This window comes from Plutella xylostella, chromosome 30, assembly GCF_932276165.1.
Source record: "Plutella xylostella chromosome 30, ilPluXylo3.1, whole genome shotgun sequence".
Taxonomy (NCBI): Eukaryota; Metazoa; Arthropoda; class Insecta; order Lepidoptera; family Plutellidae; genus Plutella; species Plutella xylostella.
Window position 1 is genome coordinate 3,449,640 of NC_064010.1, and position 19,800 is coordinate 3,469,439.

A 19,800-nucleotide genomic window follows, 5' to 3' on the forward strand; every position below is an offset into this window, starting at 1 on the left:
TTGTATAAAACTGTATGGCCGTTAATCGTGGACAAATAAAATATATCAAAAATGTTTTTAAAACACAGGTGATAAAATTCACAACTTTCTGATTTTGTACGTAAAACTTTGTGTGAAACAAAACATTTATATCTTTATATTTTCAAAAGCGTTTTAAATATATAAAAAAGTGAATCATGCTAATATAAATTTTTAGATACTGGCTGCCGCTGTACGATTTCATTATCGATGTAGATAAACGTCACTATATCGCGATTCGCCATACATTATGACGCTGTGATTGATAGAACGCGTGTTGATCAATTTTATTGACGTCGATAACAGACCCGTGAAGCGGGCGCTGTTATTAAATAAACTTACCTATGTGACTTTAAAACAGCTACAGATAAATTCTATACCTCTTATTCATAGAAAAGTTATAGGACGTTTTAGCTATTGAACTGTTTTGTTCCTCTCTGTCAAAGAATACTTAAACTGTTCTTTGACAGAGAGGGACAAAACTGTTCAATAGCTAAAACGTCCTCTTACTTCTCTATGAATAAGGGGGTATAAATATACATCAATTTTACAACATTTATAATATTCTATGACTATAATCTCCGAGTGGTTTTCCTTAAATCTATTTTGTAAAATCATGGAGGTGCTCAAAGGTTTACGCTTAAACCTTAAATTATCTCACTATTAAAGCCTTAATCTTGGTAAATAAAAAAATCATCGTCTAAGAAGCTTGGCATATCGATCAATGGGCAGGAAAACACAAAGCTAATACCAGATGTCGCCAGTGTCGCCACTGTCGAGTAGGACCGATTCCCCAGTTTTAATTGGTTGGTTCAGTCGCCATTTTTTCTCCCCAGTAATGAAATTGGTCAGAACCTGAAAGACACAGTCGATTGTGCTGCCAAAGTTTCACTTGGTTTTCTTCCATATTACTACAATACAAACCTCGTTATTGTTGTTCCTACGATATACCCTACTTATTTAGTCCCAGGTTGTGCGAAATAGGTACATAATATACATGAAGTCCACCTGATTGTACATAATTACATTAGTATATTGTGCAATAAAAGAATAAAATAAATAAATAAAAATTAAATCCTCCGTAGATTCAATATGGCGCCGTATTCTATATGTGAAAAACAACTGGTTGTACTTACAGTTATGTTGTTCACATACAGGACACGGCACCACTTGGTCGCCGCAGAAGTAAAAAAAAAATCTTCTAAATGATGTTTTTCTCTAATGACACAGTGGTTGCTCTGTAGTCTCTAGTTCGAGTCCCGGCGCGGACATCAGAAGTCTGCTTCGTCTGTGCTGCACACAGGCGCTAAGAGACTGCTTGTCCTGAAAAAAAGTGGCTTATAATTTCTACTACTGGTTTTCTTAGTGTGGGTGACAAACACTACAACAGGTCTAGGGTTTGTCAAAAGTTGATCAGAATGACCACCACTTCAGTGGCCTTCTATCAGATATGCACTTCTCAAACGCACTTAATTTATCAAAACTGGTAGTGTAAAACTCCCGGGATGGATCCGAAGAGAAGCGAGTGTGAAATATGCATTCCTAAATTTAAGATAACGAATGTTATGTCTTATTTACCTTGGGGAGGATGCTTGCTAGGTGTTGTCGGGGCCGTGGCAGTACAGCGTGGGCGGCCGGTGAGGTGTTGATGCTGTCATATAAAAATTAACTATTACATACGCTTGAAAGTACAATATGGTATATTTATAAATTGGATTACAGATCATGTGCACACAGCACAGACATACAGTGAAACTATAAAGTCCTGAAATTAATGTTTGAGGAACTAAAATTTTCAGGAGCCTGGCACCATTAGAAAAGAAACATAAAAGTCATAACAATTGTTTATGTCAATAGGCGATTGGCTGTTTTTTGAATTTTCTTATTAATTATAAGGATAATCTAGATAAAAGCAACAATTTACGCTTGGTTGCAATTAGGAAGATGAAGAAAAATATTCGTAGTCAAGCTAGTGAAGTTATTTATCGAGTTTTAATACAATGTTTAGCGGAACATCAAGCTGGACACATTTTGTCGAATTTGGAGGTAGTTTACGCTTGTACAGCGTCTATGACGGGTATGTAGCATTGTACAAATTGTAATAACTCACTTTATATTAGTACCAACGCTTCATTTATCGATAAACCTAGGTTTAGAGCCCAAGTCGAACATTGTTTACATACCACTGATTGTAGGTTTCATCTGGTTTCAGTTGAGTCAAACCTTAACATTTTGATACTTGAAGATATATTTTTTGTTTACTTACTAAATTCACATTGCGTGAATTTGGGGGGCATTGTGTAACTCAAAAAGATTTTTTTATTTTATTTTATAGTTATATCGGACCAGCGTGCCAAAGAGGGCAAAATATGGAATATTTCTACCTCCTGGAAGAAACAGAACTGGCCGTCCAAAAAGAGAAATTGATGTCTTTACTATGTGTGCCCTTCGTCAACAGATCCAGTTTTTTTATGCAGTTGTAATAACGTTATCTAAATAAATATTTATTGGTTTCACTATTAGCCTTCATATTAACAACTTCTAGCTTGTTTAAGAGCTTTTTTGTGGATGGTAAGTTGTTTTTAAAATACATAAATAGGTAGGAAGTTATCAGGCAAAATTTCAAGTATCAAAGTCAGTTATGTTTCGCTATATAGGGTTGCTACATGAAAGATAGCAGTGCCCTCATTTAATTTCAGGACTTTATAGTTTCACTGTACATAGTTTTTTTTTCAGATTCGAAAGACAAAACGAAAATGTTTTACAAGATGATGATGCGACAATGATGATTAACATATTTATGTATATCCTAACTAATATTATAAATGCGAAAGTAAGTGTCTGTCTGTCTGTTACTCTTTCACGCCAAAACTACTGCACGGATTTGAATGAAATTTGGTATACAGTAGTAGTAGTATGTAGACCCTGAGAAAGAACATAGGCTACTTTTTATCCCGGAATTCCCACGGGAAAACTTGTTAAGGCGAAGCGAAGCGCACGAGAACAGCTAGTATACATAATATATGATGTAAAAAGTGTAAACATAGATTTTTAAATGCCGCACGAGTGTAAAAAGTGCCGTTCATCACACTAACAAGCGGCTCTGGCGGTCCTCGCCACGTGTAAGTCGTCGGGGTCGGGCGGCGGCGCGCGCGGCGTCAGCTCGTCGCCGGGCAGGCTCGTCTCCACCATCGCCTCGAGGCAGTTCACGAACAGTTCGGAGCTTTCCGCTGTGCATTGGTTCTGGCACAGAGAGGGTTAGATTAATTTTATAGCATATTAATAAGTTAAGTCTATAACTATGTTGAATTGTGCAAGATATTTATATTTTAAATCTAAATTTCAATAATTATTTGAAAGTAAGAAAATAATGACCACAATAAAAAAAATGTAAAAAGAGGAAAGAAAACAATGTAAAAATTCCAACTCTTACATTGATAAGTGGGAGTAAGAGTATTGACATACAGGGTGTCCCAAAAGTCAACGTCATCCCTTAAAGGGCTGATAGGTCAGCTCATGAGAGGCCAGAATATCACAATATGACCTTAGTAAAAACTCGATAATTTTCGAGATATTGACACTTTTAAAATTTGCTGAAAATCGACACCTTGGATCAGTTTTTTGCGTGCCGCCGGTACAAAAATCCATATTGTTAGAATTTGTTTGGTGTTGCATCACCCTGTATAGCCCTGCTATTGATCGCAGTCAAAAAAATATCGAGTAATGCTGTATGTTTAAAAAAACACGGTTTTCAAAGTCATAAAAGGTAATCGTATTTTTTTATAAACAACTTTGACCCTACATACTGTAAAAAAAATATACCATGCAAACCTGGCACCTTATTTGAAAAGATTGCTCATTTAATGCAGTTTCCAAAATGGTATGAAACGTTGCTATTGTTTCAATTAACAAAAAAGTTATTGCTATTTTAGTACAAAGCGACCTCGATGTAAAATTGTTTGAAGGAAATTTATCTGACTGAATTTATTAAGGGTAAGTCATGCTGGAATGAGTAAAAGTAAAATAGGTGGTGGGGTCAGCCGTGGCAACATAGATGACGCAAAAATAGCTAAGAAAAAACTTACCTTACTCTTATAAAACATATTTTGCGTTTTTTACACCTTATTTAAAAAAAACAAACATTTATGGACTTTTCTTTTTATTTCTCAAAATTATAACACCACATTATTATATTAAGTACATAATCAGCAAAAAATAATACTCATTAATGGTCATAATCATAATTTTGAGAGTTTGGTTTTGTTTAACAATAACTTTAAAATAAATAACAAGTAATTAGAGGTAATGTTAATGACAAACTGATCTGTCTCTTTTTTGGATACTGTGGGTGTACAATGTACAATGTACATGTGGTGTATGTGTAAGCGTTTAACTTGTACAATATCACACATTAGCACTACTCAGGAATGTACGTTACCATGCGCTACATTTTTGGGGAATGTGGAGTTGCTATAGTCCACTTTTTTCGAGAAACATACTCAAAATGCGTTTTTTTTTATTAACTGAGACAACGTTGTCTCTTTTCCCACTCCCGGCCACACCACCTATTTTACTTTTACTCATTCCAACATGACTTACCCTTAATAAATTCAGTCAGATAAATTTCCTTCAAACAATTTTACATCGAGGTCGCTTTGTACTAAAATAGCAATAACTTTTTTGTTAATTGAAACAATAGCAACGTTTCATACCATTTTGGAAACTGCATTAAATGAGCAATCTTTTCAAATAAGGTGCCAGGTTTGCGTGGTATATTTTTTTTTACAATATGTAGAGTCAAAGTTGTTTATAAAAAAATACGATTACCTTTTATGATTTTGAAAACCGTGTTTTTTTAAACATACAGCATTACTCGATATTTTTTTTGACTGCGATCAATAGCAGGGCTATACAGGGTGATGCAACACCAAACAAATTCTAACAATATGGATTTGTGTACCGGCGGCACGCAAAAAACTGATCCAAGGTGTCGATTTTCAGCAAATTTATAAAAGTGTCAATACGAGGGCTACACCGAAAAGATCGGGAATAGAATACTTAGGAATAAATTAGAGTGAAACCTTTTTGGTGTATCAAATGTAGTGTTTTTTCAAACATAATTCCATTTTCGAATTTTAAAAAAAGTAAAAAATAAAAGAGTATTGAAGATTTGAATTTGATAAGTCGGTGTAAAAAATGGAGCTTACGCGGGAACATTTCCGTGCAATAATTTTTCACAACTTTCGTCGAGGCTTATCTCAAGAACAATGTCTCGCCGAGCTTGTTTCTATTTATAAACTTGAAGCACCAAGTAAAACGACTATATATCGTTGGTATTCTGAGTTTCGCCGTGGACGTTCCTCTCTTACCACAGTCCCTTCTACTGGTCGGCCAAAAACAGCGGTAACACAAGATAACATCGATGCTGTACGCCAGTTAATAAAAGAAGATAGACATGTGACATACGAGCAGATTCGGGCTTCTCTCAGCATTGGTATGACAGCCATTCAAACCATTTTACATGAAGAACTGGGTGTCAAATTCAAATTCAAATGGTTTAATCGACGTAAAATTTTACAATTATTTGTCGATAGTCATCTACCACCATTTCACAAAGGCCCCGTCATTGAGAAGGAAAGAAATGGCGAAAGAAACTCCTCGAGCATCTTTTCAACTTGTTCCTTATAATCTATTACAATTTTTACTTATATCTAGTACCTACAATTTTACTTAAGTACCTATATCCATTTCATTTTTTCAATAGCCTTAGCTGAGGTGGACAAGACCACGCGTTTTTGTCGTTTAAATAATCATTTATACTATAGTAAGCTTTACTACATAATGTAGCTTTAACATAATTCTTAAATTTTTGCTCAGTAAGGTTTATTGCTTCATTTGATAATTTATTATAAAAACGTATACAGTTCCCCATGAATGATGTGTTTGTTTTCGAAAGTCTGAGTGTGGGGAAAAGCAACCTATTTTTGTTTCTGGTCTCAATACCGTGAGTGGCTCCTACTTTACTAAATGAATTTAAGTTTTTACGAACATACATAATATTTTCATAGATATATTGGCATGGAACAGTTAGTATACCTATTTCCTTAAACGTATCTCTTAATGAAATTCTAGACCCTAATACATATATGGCTCGAATTGCTCGTTTTTGCAGAACAAAGATTTGATTAATGTCAGCCGCTCGTCCCCACAATAGAATTCCGTAAGACATAACACTATGAAAATAACTAAAATACACAAGCCTGGCTGTATCTACATCTGTTAACTGTCTAATGGTTCTAACCGCATAAGCTGCAGAACTCAATCTACCGGCTATCCTCTCAATATGGGGTCCCCATTGCAACTTTGAGTCAATTGTAATACCCAGGAATACCGTTTCATTTACTAACTCTAGCTTATCGTTATTCAATGTCAAATATGTCTCTACTTGTCTTACATTAGGCAAAGTGAATTTAATACATTTTGTTTTCTTGGAGTTAAGAGCTAAATTATTTACAGTGAACCAATTAGCAACTATGGAAAGAGTACTGTTTGCATTGTCAAAATTGACTTCTTGTCGCTTCAACTTAAATATAAGTGAAGTATCATCAGCAAACAGTACTATCTCACATAATTTATCTACCAAAAACGGTAAATCGTTAACATATACAAGAAACAAGAATGGTCCTAAAATCGAGCCTTGGGGAACACCCATACTGACAGGACAGCCAGCCGAACGCACTCCATTTATGTCAACTAGTTGAGTTCTGTTGCTCAAGTATGATTCCAATAATGTAAGAGCCTTGCCAGTTAGCCCATAATATTTAAGTTTCATAAGTAGAGTGGCATGATCCACACAATCAAATGCTTTCGATAGATCGCAAAATACACCCACAGCATCAAGACGCTCCTCCCAAGCACTAAATATGTGTTTGACCAACGCGACACCAGCGTCAGTTGTAGATCGACCTTTGGTGAAACCGAACTGTTGGTTATGGAGAAGGCCGTGAATACTAAAGTGCGAAAGCATTTGATGTAGCATAATTTTTTCAAATATTTTACTCAGTACTGGCAAAACTGATACAGGCCTAAAATTATTGGGATCATTTTTCTCACCAGATTTAAAAAGCGGTATTAGTTTACTAAGTTTCATCAAATCGGGGAATACACCGACCTCAATGCATCTGTTAAAAAGATTAGCCAAGTGGGGTGCTAGGATATCAATAACATGACTAATAACTTTAACGGACATGCCCCATAAATCTTCTGTCATTTTTAAATTTAATTCTTTATAAGTGCTAATTATAGTCTGTGTATTTATACCATGAAATTGAAAGTCGAGATCGCAAGTCGGTGCATTCCCTCTTAGCAAACGTTCAGCTTCAGCGCAAGATGAATCAAGGTTCTCAGTTGTAGCTATCGGTATACTACGGAAAAAATCTTCAAAGACGGAAGCCACTTCTTCACTAGATGAAACAATTTTATCATTAATTTTAAGTTCAAAATTTAAATCACGTGGTTTATTCTTCCCGGTTTCAGTATTAATGATATTCCATACGGTTTTAATCTTGTTATTAGAGTTTTTAATCTTTCTATTTATATAATCTGATTTAGCTTGGTGGCAAACGGCTTTGAATATCTTTGTATATTTCTTTACATAATCTCTAAAGTTATCGTCATGAGTAAATGTACGCTGTTCATAGAGATCATATAATTTACGTCTGCTCTTATAAATTCCCGATGTTGCCCAGTCATTAAGACTTAGTTTACAATTAACATCTACTTCTTTCTTAGTGAACACGTTTTCAAATTCTTGAGACAAACCTTGAAATATTTCCTTAAAGGCATCATTGGGATTTCTTTCAGAGCTTCTACAGTAGTCAAGTTTACTGTTCAATCGAGATTTAAACTTATCAATTATGTATGATGTTACTGGTCTGAACTTGAAAGTGGCTGTCTTACGTTCAAAAGTACAAGGAAACGTAATAATTTGCCCACTGTGGTCGGATGGTAAACAATTGATTACAGAATTATTAGTAAAATCACAATTACAGTAAATATTATCAATACAAGTCGCTTAGGTGGGAGTAATTCTGGTTGGTTCCAGGAAAACATTACTTAAATTAAATGACTTAAACAAGTTAACTATAGAACATTTCATAGAAGTCTCAACTAATAAATCAATATTAAAATCTCCCACCACGACCACTTGTTTTGAGCTCCTAGATAAGATGGTAAGATTATCCTCCATCACTTTCTCAAATACTTTATAGTCAGTAGATGGGGGCCTGTACACGCTTACAATTATATACTTGTCCATCTCAACACAGGCTAGTTCAGCTATTCTTTCGACTGATAATTTTACAATATCTTTCCTTTCCTTACATTTTAAATTGTTCTTTACAAATATTAATGATCCTCCTTTGTCTAACGATTTCCTATTAAATGAGCTAATAACATTGTAATTTTTTACATTAAAATTCATGTCATCATTTTTTAGGTGATGTTCAGTAATACAAATTATGTCTACGTCGTATTGTTCTAAAAATAATTCTAACATTAGAAGTTTGCGAGAAAGCCCCTGAATGTTCTGGGGCTCAAGAAGTTAGTTTCGCGCTGGGTGCCCCACCGTTTGACCGAGGAACCAAAGTCGGCTCGTGTTAATTCGTGTCGATCTGCTCTGCAACGGTTCAATGGAGGCAGTTCAAATGCTGTCTAAAATATCGTCTCTGGTGATGAATCGTGGATTTATTCATATGAGCCCGAAAGAAAACATCAATCGGCAGTTTGGGTCTTCGAAGGTGAGGTCAAGCCAACAAAAGTTATTCGCTCACGCAGCGTGTCGAAAAAAATGGTCGCTTCGTTTGTATCGAAAACTGGCCATGTGGCTACGATTCCATTACAAGAACAAAGGACGGTTACTGCTGATTGGTACACAACAGTTTGTTTGCCGGAAGTCGTAAGAGAACTTCGTAAAACTAACCCGAATCGTCGTATAATCCTTTACCACGATAATGCAAGCTCTCATACCGCTCGCAAAACAAGAAGGTTTTTAAATATGGAAAACGTGGAGTTGATGGACCATCCTCCGTATAGCCCTGATCTGAGCCCCAATGATTATTTTACATTCCCAAGAATTAAAGATATGCTACGTGGTCAACGGTTTAGCGGCCCAGAAGAGGCGGTCGAAGCTTACAAATCAGCTGTTTTGACAGTATCCACTTCAGACTGGAATTACTGTTTCAATTATTGGTTTAATCGAATGAAAAAGTGCATTGAATGTCACGGAGACTACTTTGAAAAACAATAAAAGTAAATAATATTATGATATCTTTGTACTTTTTTCTATTCCCGATCATTTCGGTATCGCCCTCGTATCTCGAAAATTATCGAGTTTTTACTAAGGTCATATTGTGATATTCTGGCCTCTCATGAGCTGACCTATCAGCCCTTTAAGGGATGACGTTGACTTTTGGGACACCCTGTATACACAATAGAGGCAGTAATCATGAGATTTGCGAGTCTCATAATATATTGTTTCTTTTTACAGACTGTTACAAAAATTGTATGCCGTAAACCGAATGGGGGTCACTCTGGGCGCCATTCTAGTCAACTTTTATTCCCCCCCTTATCACCATTCTTCTGTTTACACATAACCTTTTTTACAACCCTGTATAAGGCACAATTTTTCTCATTATAAAACAACAATACAGTTACCTTAGTAAAAGGTCCCGCGAACCGCCACAGGCCGCCGAAGCCGCAGCTCTGCATGTAGTGTAGTTGCTGTTGCGATGCATCTTCTGAGGCTATCATGTTCTGTTGATTATAATACTGGTATGAAAAATGCACCCCAATAAATGCGAAAGTTTGTATATTTTTACTCTTTTGGTATGCAGGAAGCTGACAACCAGAACGCGCGCGGCTTCGCAAAATCGTCTAGCACCCCTATATTAATTAAGTAACATTAAAGAGGCAGAATGGATTTTAGAAAGAAGAAAGAGGCAGGTTGGGCACTCAGCGATGAAAGTTTCTATTCTATGTGACACACACCTGTATGATGCTCTGTACCGCGCTGAGGATGACCTGGTCGTGGCAGTGCATCAGCACGTGGTTGATCTTCATGTCCAGCAGACTGTGGCTGTGGGCGAGAAGGTATATGGGATTAGTGAAAAAGAAGTATAGGAAGGACAAAGACTATAGACGACCGAATGGTGTAGTGGTTAGTGACCCTGATTGGTATGCCGAAGGTCCCGGGTTCGATTCCCGGCCAGATATTTGATTAAAGACAGATATTTACTCGGGTCTTGGATGTTAGTACGTATATAGTATCTATCTGTTATGTGTATCTATACGTCACCATATACGTATATAGTGTATTTGTGTAAATATATCAGCAGTCCGATACCCATTTTACAGGTTCTGCCCAGCTGGGGTCGGATGGCCGTGTGTGAGATGTCCCCACATATTATTATTATGCAGCAGTTTCATAATTCTCGGCAGTTGAATGGAATCTAGACTGTAGATACTTACATAACTGGAAACACTTTCGGGAAAACAACCGATCCTTCCGCCAGGTACTGATACAGAATTCTGATTTCGTCTTCATCTGAAAATAAATATGCTTTATTATAACCGAGAAACACGCTTATAAATGACCAACAAAGCCGACCCTAAATAAGGATAAGGCAAGGAATAAGAAGAAGAAGAAACACGCTTATAAATCTAAATCAGAAGCATACAAATAAAATAAAAAAAGTTTTTTTTCGACATATGAGGCAGTGAGACAGCGTCGTTCGCGTCTACATTATTTAAGCGCATAAACTTTCGAACCTATGAGACAGACGGTATTCGAAACTATGTAGCGGTCCCGATAGCACAAGTCCGCTAGCTTCTTTCATGTTTTACTAAACATTGCACAATTGTTGTGAATTCTTTTAACAATGAATATAGTGAATACCATTTCTGTATATCTCACCAGTAGTATACTTGACTAGGGTGGCGAGCACGGTGAGCGCGAGCGCCTGCGACGTGAAGTCGCTCAGCACGGCCGGGTCTAGCAGACTCACAGACGTCTATATTATTATACTATACTCGAGTCGTGATCGTATTTAAATGATTGTAAACATCAAAGTGACAGTTAGTCAGGTGTTGACAAATGTAAAAGATGAACTTCAAATAGAACTATTATTGATTTTGTGTCCTCTTTGATTTGGCGGCATTACAATGATTGCGATTTATAACTTTGAGTCTTTTAAGGTGCTCATTCTTATTAAAAGTAAAATGTAGTTAGGTACTTACTTATAATATTATAATGACAGAATAACTGCACCTTGAAAATCCTTTTTTTATGTTTGTTTACAATCATTTATGTTTGTTTAAATACGATCACGACTCGAGTATAGATATGACTAAGTGTACGTAGTGCGCGTGTCAAAACTAGTCAAAATGTTGAGCATTTCTCATCTTTTGGTTCATACATTTAGTTCCGTACAGCAGTCATTATCAATGTCAAAAATCGGCACGCGTGGTTTTCATAGAAATTGGTACATTTCTGGTATCTAGTATAATAGACGTCTGTAAGTAGGCTGTTGCTCTCCATTGTGGACGAGTCTTTATCTGAAGGGCTAGCACGGGGCGCAATTAAGACGTGACAAAAGTTCTCCGCCTTAAGGCTGCGCGACGTGAGTGAGCGCGATGCAAAACTTTTGTCACGTCTTAATTGAGCCCCGTGCTAGCCCTTCTGTATATATCTCACCAAACTTAATCGCTTATTCTCTCCATCCAAAGGTTGTCTTGCAGAGATCGCTCTTAGTGATAAGACCGCCTTTTGTACCCTAATTAAGTTACAACTTGTATATTTTATTATTCTTTTGTTGTGTACAAATGTAGTGAATACTGTTTCTGTATATCTTATTCTATATCTCACCAGTAGTATACTTGACTAAGGTGGCGAGCACAGTGAGCGCGAGCGCCTGCGACGTGAAGTCGCTCAGCACGGCCGGGTCCAACAGACTGTTGCTCTCCATTGTGGACGAGTCTTTGTCTGTCGACGTTTGCTGCGGGGGGAAGGACAGAAATTAGAAATTGTTTATAAAGTTATCTGACGACGTTTGCTGCGCCCCCGCAGGGTAAGGTAAGGGTTGGAAATCAGAAGTTGAGTTGGCATGTAGCTTCTATTGCATCCTTTGAAAACGCAGATATTTTTATTTTAGTTGCACTACAATTTCGTTCCTCATTCATTCAAATTCAAAGAATGTAAATGTACTTATCCCAGATATTTACTTTTGTGTTAATTTAATTCCGGTATAGTTAGCCTGGTATAACGTGATGTTTGGTCGAATCCATCGTAAGTAGATTAACCTTTTTTCCTAAATGAGTAACACTTATTGTGTTAAAAAATCAACTGTATTACCTTAGTAGCCGTTGGTTCTGGGAGATCGCTATCTCCAGATTTAGTAGACGGCGGTCGCTCGGTGCTCTCCTCGAGGCTGCCCGGGGACGTGCGCCCGTCGTCTTCTACCACCTGTGAAGATAAATGTATTAAGATGAACCTAGAAAATATATTAGCAAACTACTTACCGTGTATCGAAAAACATATATTTTTACAAGATTTTAGGATTTCAGATCTGAAAGCTATGTGACAGTGAAGGTCTATCCGACGAAGAACCGTTTTTAGTACGGGTAGAGAAACATGGCGTGGGATGCCCTCTTGCCCGCTATGCTGATGACTTTAGACAGGTAGCAGGGTGCATAAATGAGGAAAAAGGAATGTTGTTGCGTTGCACTTTGGGAGTGGCCTATTTCCAACAGTTGAGTATTATTGCCTAAAATACCTAATCATGAAGAACCATTTGTTTGAAACACAGATGCTAACAAGAAATACAGATTAACATAAAAGGCTGCTGTCCAGCATACCTAACACATTGCGCTAGTCGTCACAAAATCTAACTCGCAGATAGGTTTTCCGAGCGATAAAAAGCCACCAGCTCAGCATGTGCTGCAGTTCTCACCTCAAACCCGCTATCGGAGTCCTGGTTCTCAGCCCGTCCCGCGCACCCGTGCTGCATGCTGTGCGCGCGGCCCTCGCTGTCCTGTTACACACATAGTTAGCATTAGATCACGGTAGGATTGCATGTGGTGTAGCGATTGTTCTGAATTGTTTGCGAATCCATTTTGACGTTTTTTACACTCGTGTGCTGGTGGGTATTGAACAATGTGAGCTAGAATAGAACGTTACAAGATTCGTTTCAGACGTGGTTTTCAGACTCTAGAGGAATGGTCTCTAATTCACAAATGAAATAATAATTATTAAATAGATAACTTAGGAGTTTTTATATGCATTTTTTTATACAAATTCAGTGACCATGATGTGGTTCAACTGTGTCCGTCAGAGGTACAAAGAGAAAAAAATCCTTTTTTATTACATTCAGAACAATCGCTTATGTATGTAGCCAGTTTATGTATAAACATTCGCTGTGAAGTGGTGGTAGCATTGCTATGTTGTGACCCTGATCATTAGGGGAATTCAGTTCTAATGGTACAGTGAAGCTGATTTTGTAGCAACACATTTTACATTTAGTGCAGTAGAAACCAGTCTCTATTAGCGAAAATTACTTTTGGTTTTGTTAAGTATGATTCGCCAAGCGGGGAGTACCGCAAAACCGTGATTTTTTGGAAATAAAATTTGAGTAGTTACAGCACTAAAAGTAAGATTTGTTAAAGCAAAAAATCAGTCCAGTGTACCTCTATGTAGCTGTAAAGGCGCATGTATATTTTATTAAAATTGTGATAGTGTTATTTATATTTTGATTATAATTTTATTGTTTGTACAGTGCTGACTATAGTGTGATCACTCGGGCTAAACTTACCTGATTTCAATAGTTACCTACATTTTTTTGGACAAATCTTATCATAACATATATTTTATTCTAATTTTGGATTTTTTTGAAAGCTACCAATTTGAATTTGGGATATACACATATACAAAACACACCGGGATTTTCAAACATTAAAGGGGGTATGTATTAGTAAAAAGGGGAGAGCAATATAATAACATTTAGAAATATTTATAAAAGTGGAGGGTAGGGCGGGGCCAGCTAAGGTTTTATAACTACTGGGGGAATACTAGGGAAAAATAATAGTAAGAAAATGCATTTATTTGATTGTATTGTATCTGTTTAGAACATGACTGTGATGATTAGTCCAACAAATCGGGCGATCGTCACACTAATCAGGTAATTTTATAATTTATCGAAAGGATTGCGTTTTGGCGAAATTTCGTTATTTCCTGGCATGATGTAGAACAAGATACTATGGTTTGTCAAATAAAATATACTTACCTCAAAAAAGAAAATGCCGAATATTCTTAGGTTGTGAATGTGAATATATTTTGAATACATAAATGCATAATCTTACCACTTATACTAAACATAATAATAATATAATCTATTCAAATCGAATTAAAGGGAAACCTACATTTACTTCAATCAATCTTGTAATTTATTTTATTTATTTAAATCTATGAACTATTTTCGCAAAGCGACGCTGTTAGTTATTTGTTTGTTTTAGTGATTTTGTATTGTTTATATCAGCCAGTATTTTATAACTAGAGGCGTAGATGTGATTTAGATAAAAAAGGTGTTTTTTTATAATGTTGTGAAATAGTAAATGGTTTTGTCGTAGATTACATCTTAAAGTGATCAATCATAATAATAAATATCCGTGTAAATAATAGATGACAACTTGTAGCGTAGGTGACGTAACAGGTAGTGAGCAAAAGTGGTGTAAACCAGGTGTTTATCAGTCAATCGCAAAAGTGTATTTATAAATAAATAGATTACCCTTGGAGGGGCAATCGTATCCTTTGAAGTGGGCACAGAAAATGAACGTTGTGTCTTAAAAAGCATCCTAGCAGACGTCTATTAACGTAAAGCAGTGCACAAGCATTACCCCAAGAATACAGAAAGACAAAAATAAAACATAAACATTTATGCAATATTCGTTACAATAAATTTTCAAGTGCATCAAAGACGAATGTAAAATTTGTAAGAATAAATTTAGATTTTTTGATAACGAATATCAGCATAAAATTAAGGGTATACCAGGGGTAGGACGTGTACGGAAATAATGCATACAAACGATTAATCGTCAACCAAGTCCAACAACAGTTGCGTGAAAAAACACAAGGTGATATAGAATGATGAGGACGATAGACCGTGGACCTAGTGTACTGAAAGATAAAGTTGAGTATTGAGTAGAGTTATTTCAATGACAGATGATGAAAAATTTAAAGCTACGAATAATTTAACTTAACTGAAGATTAATTTTGCCCATGTATCAATACTTATCGCAATCTTACGATCTATGAGGAATTGATTTTCGATATTTGATTTCTTATTTATCTCAGTCAACTGCGCAGAAATAGATGAAAGTGCGCAAATGTGTGCGCATTTCATAACCCAATTCGTCGGTTCTCTGCTAACTAGGGACAGGAAATTATCAAAATTTTACCGTCACCAAGTGAAGATTACAAACATTTGAATCTTTTTAAGATATTTTGCCAATTTCAACTCATCTGTCATCAAAATTAAGAAGATACAACACAATAAACCATAGATAATGTAATATGGAGCTACATAATGCGCTAATACTTAACAAATACAAGAGACCAATGTATATAATAATAATAATTATGTGTGATCAAGAAAGAAACCAATTATTCAGCAGCTTTTTTAAATTTACTTATTAGGCCAATGGATTTCGTAATTTTGTACATTTTAAATATATTTTTCTTACTTCACTCATGCATTTTGCAAAATACACACGTAAATGAATTAATTTTTATCGAAAAGAAGATATAAGTATCATTGCCATTCCAGTACTAAACATTGACAACATAATTTGGCAGAATCATTCGAGCTAATTAGAGGTTTTCTGACATTACCTGTTTTAAAGTCTTATGTTTCATAGTTTTAAGTCATAGATAGCGCTAGTACAAGTCGTATACAAGATATTACAAAAATGATATCGTAAGGCGAAAATTAGGCTCATTCTGAAAGTGAATTTCCAACAATCCTAGATCAAAAGTTGATCAGAAAAAGCCTATAATACCCTCACGGTCACGGTCATCTTACTATAAATACCACTTTTTCAACATTCTCCATAGTAGTTTTGAATTATTTCACACATTTACGAGCGCCATCTATGACTTCATACAAACTATCAGAAAATTTGTTTTTCACATGAGTGTGAAATATGCGCAAATGGATTTGTACATTACCTGGTGTGTCATATTCATGAGGTGCGGGCTGTGGCCCCCGCTGCTGGACGACTGCATTGTGGGCGATTTACCTGCATTCATACATTTATTGTCAGTATAGAAAATAGTAACCTAACTTTATTAAATTTAAAACAACAAAAACCGGCCAAGTGCGAGTCGGGCTCGCGCACAAAGGGTTCCGTAGCAGCAAATATAATATTACAGTTAAATCAACCTATCTCAAAAACTATAAGAGATACTTTGATCAAACCAAAAATCGTTGAAAGAGTTAATTAGCATGCATCACCTCTATTTTTTTTAGAATTTTATACCCCGTAGTTATAAAAATAGAGGGGGGGGGGACATACTTTTTACGACTTTGAGAGCTGATATCTCAAAAACCGTTCACTTTAAGAAAAATGTTTTTTAGAAAACTTTATATCATTTTAAAAGACCTTTCCATTGATACCCCACACGGGTATGTACATCGAAAAAAAAATCCAATTCTTTTTTTTACTATTTAGTGTCATATTTTTGTAGCGGTTCATACAACACATATTCCCATCAAATTTCATCACTGTAGTACTTATAGTTTCCGAGTAAATCGGCTGTGACAGACGGACAGACGGACAGACGGACAGACGGACATGACGAAACTATAAGGGTTCCGTTTTTGCCATTTTGGCTACGGAACCCTAAAAAAGGATTATTTTGTGGAAATTATAGATTAATAAATTCAATCGTGCTGTTGTCAAACAAAATGGAGGATATCTATTCATATAAGATATGGAAATTATAGATTAATAAATTCAATCGTGCTGCTGCCAAACAAAATAAAGGATATCTATTCATATGCTAACTAATATTATAAATGCGAAAGTAACTGTGTCTGTCTGTTACTCTTTCACGCCAAAACTACTGAACGGATTTGAATGAAATTTGCTATACATACGGCCTGGGAAAGAACATAGGCCACTTTTTATCCCGGAATTCCCACGGGAAAACTTTTTAAGGCGAAGCGAAGCGCGCGAGAACAGCTAGTAAGATATAAAGACAAAAACTAAAACAATATAATATCAACAATCGTATGTGACATTAAAAAGGCGTCCCCACTCAGCATAATGCTATGACAAGTACCTCCGTGCGCGGAGGAGATGGCGGCCTGGTCCAGCACGTCCCAGGACTTCTGTCGGCGGCCGTGGCACGAGGCTAGTGAGGAGGCGGGCGGCTGGATCAGCATGGATGACTGAGGAGTTAAGAGAATCGAAGGAGGTTAAAAGTTTGGATAATATGAAATTAAATTAAATTAGTAAGGGATTAGCGTGTTGTTGAAATGACAAACCATGGAGCTAGACTAGGGTATGTCACGATAGTTACTAAGTAAGTACCATGGCATAAGTTTGTAAGTACCATTGTTACTAACCACATAATTATGGATCTATGGTCTGAAATAAATGTTCATTATTATTATAGTGACTACCTTGAACAAGTAAACAGGTGACAAATGGACTCAAAAAAGCAGTGGTACTCCTTTTGAAAGCACTGGCTATAATATCCAGAAGAATATACTATTACTGATTGCACCAGCCAACTTTTGCAAGTAAACTTCCCCTTATTCATAGAAAAGTTACAGAACGTTTTGTTCTGCATATTCTCTATGACTAAGGGCGTTTGTAGTGAAATGCAAAAGTATGCTTGCCATTGCCACACCTTTTTTTACCGTGCACCGTTGCACAAGACGACGTTTATTGCTAGGTCCGCTTAGTACGGTCAGCTGCATAAGTAGCTAAATTCAAAGTCAAAGTAAATTTTTTTATTCATCGTAAAAATATAAAATTTTCTGATGAACGTAAATTTTTACAAACTACTCTCCGTTCGGATAAGGGGGGCTATACACTTTTGTTCCTTGTCAAACTAGCTACATAACAAACTGTCAATGTTTTAATAGGCAGTTTGTGAGTTTTTCAAGGTACAAAAGTGTACAGCTACTTATGCAGCTGACTACATAATTATACCTGCTGGTAGTCGATTGTGGGACAGTAGTGGTCGCAGTTGTCGGGCAGCCATTTTGGCAGCGAGTGCTTCACGTGACAGCGCGAGCGGACCTCCTCGCTCTGACATACTAGTGCTGTGGGCAAGTGTGTTGTTTTTTTATTTATTTCATTATAGGTTCTGAATAATCAATACATATATGAAAAAAACTCAAAGATAAGCTGCGAGCACAGGATTCGAATCCTCCGTTAACGTTGCGTATCGTCAACTTAATCATTTTGACAGTGACTGTCAAAATGTAAGGCAAAGTTAGTTCCAAAAGTGTCTTTTTTTCCATATGTTAGGTGGAATTTCACCAAACGCTAAACGTATTTAGTAGCCTGTCATACGTATGTTAGTTAGTAAGAAATTTATTTAAATTTGATTAAAATACGTTTAGCGTTTGGTAAAAGTGACCCTTCGTGTGGATTCGAAAATAGTATCGAATCCGGTGCTCGCTGCACAGCACTGTGGGCAGAAGTACCGGTTGTACAAAGTAGTCTAAAAATGAGAAGAGCGGAAATAGGGAACACATTTTTAAGCGCTTATTTTGGTTTACAATATTTTATCTTTTATCAAATTATTGCAAGAAATAAATGCCTTAATCTATTTCACAAGCGTAATAATATTTCAACTATATATTTAATTAAAATCGTGTGTGTCTTAAGTGTGCGTTTAGGTAAAAACCAAGACTTTTTCAGTCGACACCCTGGATTACAAAGTATATGATAAATCCCGCGCCAAGACCGATGTAGAAACTTCCACCATGACAATTATTATAAAAAACCCATCAAGTCTAACAAAAACACTCTAATTACCTGTAAGATAAGGCACCGTATCCACCGTAGCCCTAAACTTATCAGCTTGCGCTCCAGCTGCTATGGACAGTAAAGTGGCCAGTACTCGGCCAGTGCGCGAGACAGTGGCCGCCACCGGGTGCCGGTAGCCCTTTATCAAGTGCCCTACAAGCGCGAAGTGGAAGTTGGAGCGGAAACTGGAAGAAAAAGAGAGATGGTTAGGTGAGTGTGAAACGTGCTCTGATGGATTTGTAAAAAGGCTAGAGAAATTTGCAATAATTACATTCTTTTTCTTTTTTAGTCCATAGCGATCCACTGCTGGACGTAGGCCTCTCACAAAGCACGCCACTGGATGCGATCTATAGCTTTCCGCATCCAATCATTATCGCAAGTTGTCACCCCATCTAGCCGCGGGCGGAGGGCGTCCTACACTACGTTTGATGAACTACGCAAGAATGTTATTGGTTATGTGTATTTTGTTACCTGAGTCCGACGGCGTGGTCCAGTTGTTTGAAATGCCACTCGAGAGGCTCTCTGGTCTCCATCATCACTTGTTCCAGCGTCTGGAAATAAAATATCTAATTAATCTCTTGTGTAATGTTTATTTAAAGAAGAGCAACTAATTTACAGAAGTCACATTTAAAGAAAGTAAAATTATTAAAAAAAACAGCAGTATCATAATATTTTGTCTTGCCACCG

General features: G+C 36.5%; 1 protein-coding gene across 1 annotated transcript in view; it reads right to left on the reverse strand.

Annotated features, from left to right (window-relative positions):
- Positions 1 to 1,255: 1,255 nt before the first annotated feature.
- LOC119694681 (neurofibromin-like) overlaps positions 1,256 to 19,800 on the reverse strand; it is a gene marked incomplete at its 5' end in the record, with an annotated part of 42,528 nt that continues 23,983 nt past the window's right edge. The window contains 14 exon segments of the mRNA XM_048631940.1: positions 1,256 to 1,341; positions 1,597 to 1,669; positions 3,114 to 3,261; positions 9,733 to 9,831; positions 10,066 to 10,153; positions 10,546 to 10,621; positions 11,942 to 12,071; positions 12,428 to 12,538; positions 13,026 to 13,106; positions 16,295 to 16,365; positions 17,411 to 17,519; positions 18,289 to 18,401; positions 19,123 to 19,298; positions 19,585 to 19,664. Coding sequence (XP_048487897.1) covers positions 1,614 to 1,669; positions 3,114 to 3,261; positions 9,733 to 9,831; positions 10,066 to 10,153; positions 10,546 to 10,621; positions 11,942 to 12,071; positions 12,428 to 12,538; positions 13,026 to 13,106; positions 16,295 to 16,365; positions 17,411 to 17,519; positions 18,289 to 18,401; positions 19,123 to 19,298; positions 19,585 to 19,664 — 1,338 coding nt within the window.